General features: G+C 39.3%; 2 protein-coding genes across 5 annotated transcripts; both read right to left on the bottom strand.

Moving 5' to 3' along the window:
- Positions 1-520: 520 nt before the first annotated feature.
- On the bottom strand, positions 521-4,048 carry LOC104815300 (ubiquitin carboxyl-terminal hydrolase 22-like). Its single transcript, XM_010543643.2, has 3 exons — positions 2,939-4,048; positions 2,619-2,746; positions 521-1,511 (listed from the first exon to the last, which is right to left on the bottom strand). The coding sequence occupies exons 1-3, from the start codon at positions 3,919-3,921 to the stop codon at positions 754-756; spliced, it is 1,869 nt and encodes a 622-aa protein (XP_010541945.1). The 5' UTR covers positions 3,922-4,048; the 3' UTR covers positions 521-753.
- A 1,410-nt stretch (positions 4,049-5,458) lies between these two features.
- LOC104815299 (actin-related protein 2/3 complex subunit 3) lies at positions 5,459-7,357 on the bottom strand. 4 transcript variants are annotated; one of them, XM_010543639.1, is made up of 6 exons: positions 7,273-7,357; positions 7,100-7,183; positions 6,760-6,802; positions 6,510-6,618; positions 6,153-6,422; positions 5,459-5,854 (listed from the first exon to the last, which is right to left on the bottom strand). In XM_010543639.1, exons 3-6 carry the CDS (start codon positions 6,799-6,801, stop codon positions 5,712-5,714), a joined length of 564 nt encoding a protein of 187 aa, XP_010541941.1. In that variant the 5' UTR covers position 6,802; positions 7,100-7,183; positions 7,273-7,357; the 3' UTR covers positions 5,459-5,711. The 4 variants fall into 4 exon arrangements, with proteins under 4 accessions (XP_010541941.1, XP_010541942.1, XP_010541943.1 ...); XM_019202734.1 differs by having other exon boundaries at positions 5,753-5,844; XM_010543640.1 differs by lacking the exon at positions 6,760-6,802 and having other exon boundaries at positions 6,510-6,642.
- Positions 7,358-7,581: the final 224 nt, after the last annotated feature.

Genomic DNA, 7,581 nt, shown 5'->3' with positions numbered 1-7,581 from the left:
CATATCACGGATCATCCTAGAGCATTACAACCAACATATAGTTTCTTATAAATTTGTTAATTTGATTACATGTTTAATATATATTAGACTAATTTTATTTTTTTCGATATAAAGAGTCAAGTGGTCTTGATAAAGAGTCAAACGTCTTCGTCAACGATGGATGAAGAATAATTGTTTAATGGTTATTATGGTTGTGTTTATTTTAGATTTTTATTGCAAGTCTTTTGATTTTGAATTTTTTATTATCTCGAATATGTACTTTTACATTTGTTGTGTAATACTTATGTATTTTCGTTAATTTGGATTCATATTTTTATATTTGTTTGAATTTTTTTTAAATGTTCAGACTCGAAGTCTGACCGATCATGTTTCGGGCCGAGCCGGGCTGGCCCGTAAATGTTCAGGCTTTTCTCGGCTCCGGGCCGGGCCGACCCGACCCACACATTTTGACACCCCCTAGAATATATATACGGTTATTAGAACCAAAAACTCTAATCCACAACCAAAATGCTTGCTCAGAGAATTTAGTATTTTTTAATTATGTGATATACTTGTATCCTAAAGAGATACAGTTAAACCCTCTCTTTTCTTTTTTGTTCTATAACGCTTCAGAAAAAAAAAAAATTCCAGGCCGAAGCGTTCTGCGATCTCCTAAGGTAAGAAACAAAAAAAAAAGCCAAAAAAAAAAAATTCCGATACCAATCTTCTTTCCGCTCGGACATGAAAAAATCTGTCTTCCAAAACCTTTGGAGGTTATCCCGAAGTTTCAGGAACTTTGTTCTCACTGGTTCTGTAAGAAAGCATCTTCTGAACATAAAAGATCATGTACCCTTGTGAAGCTCTTACGAGGTTTTCGTTAACCCTCGTTATCCACGCATCATCGCATTTGTACCACTGGTTACTTAGCCGCAAATACGTCACATAGTGACCGGATTCGAGCTTTCCCGAATGGGTCACGACAGCAAACAGCTCGAGCTCGGACGATACCTCATTGTTGGGCGCCTCGTTCTCGTCGAATGAGAATATTCGGTTTCCGAACCGTCGTCTCAGAACTGAAGAAGACAAGTAAGGAGCCATGTCTAGTGAAAACGGGAACTGAAGATACCGGTCGACTTTTCTCGACATTTTTCTCACTGGGGAATGCTCGAATCTTTTGATGTGGAAGCACGATACGAGAGGCAGTTTCCGTATCGACATCTGCTTGAGAGACTCTTGCCGTTCTTGGCAATGTTGGCAGAAGAATTTCTGGTCCGAACCGAGCTTCTCGGGTCTCGTGAACAGGTCCAAGCAGCCCAACAAAGTCGATTTTTTGAGGTCTCTCTCTTTGTTGGGAGTAAGAGCAGAGTTTCCGGAGGGTGTTTTTGCAGACGAACCCTGGTTCGGTTCCAAGTCCAAGGAGATGTCGATGCAAGGATCATACGTTGTGGATGTGAAACCACAGGCCATACACATGACATCGGACCGTAAAATTCCCGAGAAAACTTTATGAGCAATGCAACAGTCGACGGTTCCTGCACAGAAAACCTCTCATGTTAACATAAAATGGGAATTACGAGTTCGAGAGTATCAGTAACATATCATCAGACTCTTAACTTTTTTCTATACCCTATTTGAAATGCTTGAGTCATACAACACATGGCGCTAGTTCAGACAACACAACACATAAGCCTTAGATGGTTAACACACGACAAAACATGAAAGAACAAGCTGGAAATGAATTTTCTGTGGCTAACGCAAGAGGGGTTCGGAGAACTAAAGCGGGATATTAAATTTTATGATTCTCAGCTCTCCTACATAATCGAGGTTCACAGCTACTGTTTTTGACATCCCCGGACAAGGCAGTAAGATTTCACTAGGACTAATGCCAAAGCCATGGATGAAGGAAACTTCCTACGAGTTAAACTAAGTAGGCTAGGGAAAGCTTTGGACTTACAGAAGTGAAGCAGATGGTATCAATGCCTGCAGGTTGAGGTTGGCATTAGCCCTAAATCTGACTGCACTTGTAAACTCCTAGGCGACATTTTATACCTAAACCAACAACCTGCAGCCAAATTTTTAAGCTACTTTAGTTTGGAATTTCTTTTGGTGGCAATACCGTGAAAGTCAGTGGCGAAAATATAATGGATGGGGACCTTAACAACAGAACAAGACAGCGGGGAGAGACAGTGAATTCCCATGCTTCAGGATTCATCACGCCCTCTAGTGAGTAATCTAACTTGTAAACTCCTTTTCGTTTAGGCTTTTAACCCATTTCCAACATCTACATTGAAGCCGATTCCCCAAAGGAAGTTGAAAGGTAACCATTAACCTAAAGAATTGACATTAACTGTCAGACTGGCACGAGTTCATAATCTAAACAAACCGAATTCGAGCATGTCCCATTACCCTATATCTATAACGGCCTGTGAAAGAAGCATAGAAGCAGCACAAATTATGGAACGATGGTATTGGTAGACTGCAATCTAGTCCTCAATCAAATGGTTTGTCTCATACAGATAATGCAATACACTGCTAAACCCACATACTCCAAGGTATCTGGAGAAGCAATCTAACAGAGAACACCCAATAAGCTACATGGACACAATGCAGATGTAAAAAAATAGACACATTGAAATCACCTGTATTCTGAAGCTTCTGCTCATCCTTTTCTGGCTTTTCATGAATTCTATCAAGAACGGAAATGAAGAACTCGTGTGCATCTTGTTGCTCATAACTCGCCAAATTTCCTCCTGCGTGACGCCACCAACTACGAAGAGATCACAAAAAAAGCTGAGAAAGAAGCTTAATCTACAAAGTAAACAACTCCCAGGCGAAATTCTGAGAGAAAACAAGAATGAAGCTTTCCTGCAACAAGAATCAATCTGAAATGCACAATTTTTTTTATACAATCAACGGAGAACTTTATCAGCATCACAAGCAAAATGCACACAAAACAAACCTGTACAGGAACTTTGCAGGGGTATAAGGCTTTCGGTCTCCTGAGAATGCAACGGAGAACAATGCATCCAAATCGCAAGCCAAGCACATTTTCCCGCCACCTTGATCTCCGTCTCCATGACCTCCCCTGCCTCTGCCAGATTTTTTGCCTCCTCTGACGGGAACAGGAACAGATCTTACAGCATTCTGCCGCTGACACAAATTTCGGTTGTGCTGATCACTGAGGAAATAGTTCCTCAGAGGAGGCGTGTGAAGCAATGCTTGCAATACAGAGTTCATGAAACAAGTGTTCCCCAGATTGTTCAACCCGCGCAAACCAGCCGGAAAGTCTAATGGGTCACCGGCGACGGCGGCATTGGGGAGAGAAGCTGAGCTGCTCACCATTAGCACTCGTTCATGCAGAGCAGGACTCCACGCCCGGTAATCTACTTTGCGTCTCTTCCGTATATTCTCAGGGCTCAAGGATTTCTCCGTCGACGCAGCGGCGGTTTTCATGGCGAACATCTGAGCCATGACCACCGCAGAATCAAAGTCGCGATCGTAGATTTGGTCACGGCAAACACAGCAGAAGAGCTCGGCACGGCTGACGTCGACGGCGATCTCGTGCCCCGGCGATGCCGTCTTGGCGTGCGCCGCCGCGTGCGAGGACGTCGGAGGGAAATGGCAGGATACGGCGGCGCAAGTGACGCAGGCGTAGAGCCTCGGCCGGCGAGATTCGCCGCACTCTCCGCACCGTGGGACCTCCGTCGCGTCTCGCCAGATCGCCGCCCGACCTCCCGGCGGTTTGATCCGGAGGCAGTCTTGGAGCGCGCGAAACGGCTTTGCTCCGCCGTTGCGGGCGCGAAACTCGGAGAGATGGGGACAAGAAGCGGGAGATTTCGCCGGAGAATCTTCGCCACCGGCGATATAAGAAGCCATGGCGGAGACGGCGGAGGAATGGGCAGAGATCGACGAAACCCTAGATTCGGAGGGCCCAACGGTCATGGGACTATCAGAGGAAGAAGATCCAACGGCTGGGATTCGTTAGGAAATCAGAATGGATTTCAAGGATGGTGAAAGAAGAAGATGGTGATGATGATGGTTACTGTGAGTGAGTGTTGCATAATTTATACAAGAAAATTATTTTTAATATATTGGAAAAAATTAAAGGGCATTAATTTTTTTTAATCATATTTATTAATGAATAATAGATTAATTAATTTTCCTTTAATGATATTATATTTCTCCTTTCGAGTCTGAAATAAGAATATTTTATAAAGTTATGACACGTTACAATAATGTTGTAATTATAATATAATCTTATAATGTAACAAAAAAGGGCATGTAGAATTATGAAATTTACTATTCTATCCGCATACTTTTTTGTACAATCATGAATTTTTTTCTATCTACATAAATGTTTTGATAGAGTTATAATGCGATTTTCATTATTGTGTTGTGATGCTAAATTTCAAATGTTTATAACCTAAATGGTTGAAGAATCAAGAATATTTCATCCTTTTATTTTTCGAATGAGAATATTTTCGTCTTTTATTAGATTTTTATTTAAAATCTTTTGAAATCTAGAAAGTAATTGAATCTGGGAATTGATTCTTTGGTTGATGATCAAGGTTTTCGTTTTTCGAATTATATTGTTAGGTTTTCATATATTTTTTTTTTGATTAATTCGTATTCTGTTTGGATTCAATTTTATTTAAAAAAAAATATTTAGTCCCTATAAGTTCTTTTCATTGTTGTTGATTATTTTTGTATTGATGTAGATTAGACAAATCTAATTTAAAAAATTATACATAGTCATTTGTATTTATCCAAACAAAAATATTTGGTTTATACTGTGTATATTTCTCTTTCTAAATGATTATATAATTTTATGATTAATTAGATATAATTTTTGTTAAATCAAATTCAATATGTGAGAGCGAAATATTAATATAACAAAAAAACCCATCATAACAATTTTTTAAAAAAACCAAATTCAAACTAAACCTAGACCGAATAAAATTCAAATCGAACCAAAATCTAATATAAACAACGAGTGCATAATTTTTCTAAATCCCAAAACCCGAATCCATAAATAACCATACTGAAATCCAAAATATCCACTCCTAAGCTAAAGTTTTTTGTTTTTGTTTTTTCAAAAAACAAAAAACAAGAATAAAGTTCACATTTTTGGATCAAGTTTGGCATATTTTTAAAAAAAATTTTAAGTTCACCTTATAAATCATGATGGTGGTTTCGTTATTCCTTTCGGATTTACTTCGATTTTTTTTATTTTACTTATTTTACTATGTACCAATCACTTATTATATTATATTAAATTCAGTTTAGTTTTGATTCTAATTTTTATTAAGAAAAATTTAGAGCTTTTTTAAAAAAAAATTAGTTTTTCGAGTTTTTTTAACTTTGAAAAATTCGATTTACAAAAAATATCGAAATTTTGAACAGTTCGGTTTGAAAAAAATATCACATTTTTCGGTTCGGTACAATACCGAACGAACGACAGTACCGAAATGCCCAACCCTATAATAAACTACTACACGGTTTACAAAATCTTTACTGAAGTGGAACAAAGTAAAGATTTAGACAGAGAAGTTACACAAACAAAACAAAGAATATCATTAACATTTTGAGAACCCACTTGGCATTATTTGTACATGAGGACAGAGAACAAAGGGATGGGATCAGCAGAAACTAAAGGTCCTCACTTTTCTCTTTTCTGCAAGAAGAAGGAGAAGAAGAAGAAGAAGTTCATGAATTACCAGAGATTAATCGTTTCAGAGGGCGACGACGTTCATGAATTTCCTCTTGGCGAAAGCCAGCCACCACTTGTTCGGCGTCCCGTTGGCTCTATACGCTACACTCAGTAGCCTCCCGCTTGTTTCCTCACGTACCTGCTTCAGATAATTCCTGAAAAGATCTAACGTTTTCAAGCGAACGAAATCAGAAACGAATTATACAAGCCGATTGGCTTCTCGAGAAAGCTTCTTCTTACTGAGGAATAGAACTGAATTTGATCCCATCTCTTATATAAGTTCCCGGTATATAGATTGAACCCGAGTTTCCCCTTGACAACACTATCCTAGTACACAAGCTATATGTTAAGACGAAAGCTAGACCTTAAAGAAGATTGATTTTTTTGTTTAAGTTGGAAACAAGCCCGACTGCAAGAACGAGAAACTAATCACAATTGCAGTCATGATAAACATTCTATGTACCTGCTTCTTCCTGAGACTGGGGAAGCACAAAGAGACCTGGGAAAGGAAACCCAGCTTCACCCGGCACAGGAATGTTTTCCAAACCCAAGTTGATGATCGCCTTTGTTCCTACTGCTAATGTTCTGCACCCTTCGAGCCTCTTCAGAGCCACGTTTATGTAATACGTCAAGTAAATAAGGAGCTTATCAGCAGGACTTCTGATGTCGAAGTTTCGGAAGAAGACATTAGCTCTGAAAAAGGTGATGGCTTCGTCCACGATATCCGTTTTATCTGCACCAAGAAATGAAAGTAAATGCCTTTGCCCATCTGAAGCAAAAAACAATATGCATACAGCTTTGTGTCTGCCATGGCAAGCACCTTGTTCCGAAACCGGGGCAGGACCCTTTATATGGCTCTTGAGAGGAAGAACAGGGCAACCGCATGCTTTTGTTATTCCCTCCTCAACCACGAAGCTCGAGTGATAAACCTGGCAGGACAATTGATTCATTCACTAGCGACAACAAACCCGTTTGAGGTTTGCATCAACTTATCAAAATTATACATCCACGACACATTATCCCCAGAAAAATCTCATGTAATGTAAGAACGGATGTGGATATCGAAATACCGGGGATATCGAAACATGATTTAACAAATCCAAGAGATTCATCCTTCAAGCAGGGTCCCAAAAACAGCAAGTCCATGTAACCAAATCCAGAAACATTCACAGGGCCAAAAAAAAAAAAGAACTCCAACCCATGAGAACAGTGAAGAAATTCTCAGGATTCATGGCATTCAAACTGCTAAAAAGTCTCAGGCTAAGACCTAATCGCTCAAAATTCGTGTGAAAACCTAATCTAATCTAGCCAGAGAATCCAAATCGGCTTGAACAAACACGAATCTCGACACTAAAACAAATAACCCAAATTTCATACGAACAATTGAAGAAACAGATTGAATCTCCGTACCATTGTCTCCCTTCTTCCAACAACGAATAGATTTCCAGAGGGAAAAATGATCAATTAGAAGTGCAGAAGACAGATCTCCAGCGCCTGAAGATCACGGATATATAGAATCGATCGATTTCTTAAAAAAAAAAAACAGATTAGGTTGGAGCACGTAAGGAAAAAAAAACCTTTACCTAAAATCGATTTCACAGAAACGATCGGATCAACCTTCTTCCTTAAGCATCGACGCAGGAGGAAGGTGAAGAAAATTGAAAAGGAGAAACATAATTGCTGTAGTGCCACTAATATTTCTCTATATTGTCAGTTCGCACCCCATAGTATTATTTGTATTTAAATTCGACCCATACATATAAAATTATACATCACCATACCCAAACATCTAGACCAACACCAAGCTCGAGAGGTTTTCACTGATCTCTACAGGAAATCGTGGTAACCAGAGAGTTGGTTAAAATAATCCGGTTTCCAGGTATCCGGCAAAT

This window comes from Tarenaya hassleriana, unplaced genomic scaffold, assembly GCF_000463585.1.
Source record: "Tarenaya hassleriana unplaced genomic scaffold, ASM46358v1 Cleome23, whole genome shotgun sequence".
In the NCBI taxonomy this organism is placed as follows: domain Eukaryota; kingdom Viridiplantae; phylum Streptophyta; class Magnoliopsida; order Brassicales; family Cleomaceae; genus Tarenaya; species Tarenaya hassleriana.
The sequence above is the reverse complement of the archived record's forward strand: the minus strand, read 5'-3'. Positions and strand labels throughout refer to the sequence as shown.

Excerpts from the sequence above, each read along its gene's own strand:
- LOC104815299 (XM_010543639.1), bottom strand. The coding sequence starts at position 6,801 with ATGAATCTCTTGGATTTGTTAAATCATGTTTCGATATCCCCG. Across the intron at positions 6,619-6,759 it reads ATCATGTTTCGATATCCCCG|GTTTATCACTCGAGCTTCGT; the intron begins GTATTTCGATAT and ends TTGTCCTGCCAG. Across the intron at positions 5,855-6,152 it reads CCAGTCTCAGGAAGAAGCAG|ATCTTTTCAGGAATTATCTG; the intron begins GTACATAGAATG and ends TGAAAACGTTAG.
- LOC104815300 (XM_010543643.2), bottom strand. The coding sequence starts at position 3,921 with ATGACCGTTGGGCCCTCCGAATCTAGGGTTTCGTCGATCTCTGCCCAT. Across the intron at positions 2,747-2,938 it reads CCTGCAAAGTTCCTGTACAG|TTGGTGGCGTCACGCAGGAG; the intron begins GTTTGTTTTGTG and ends ATCTCTTCGTAG. Across the intron at positions 1,512-2,618 it reads GCAGAAGCTTCAGAATACAG|GAACCGTCGACTGTTGCATT; the intron begins GTGATTTCAATG and ends TTTTCTGTGCAG.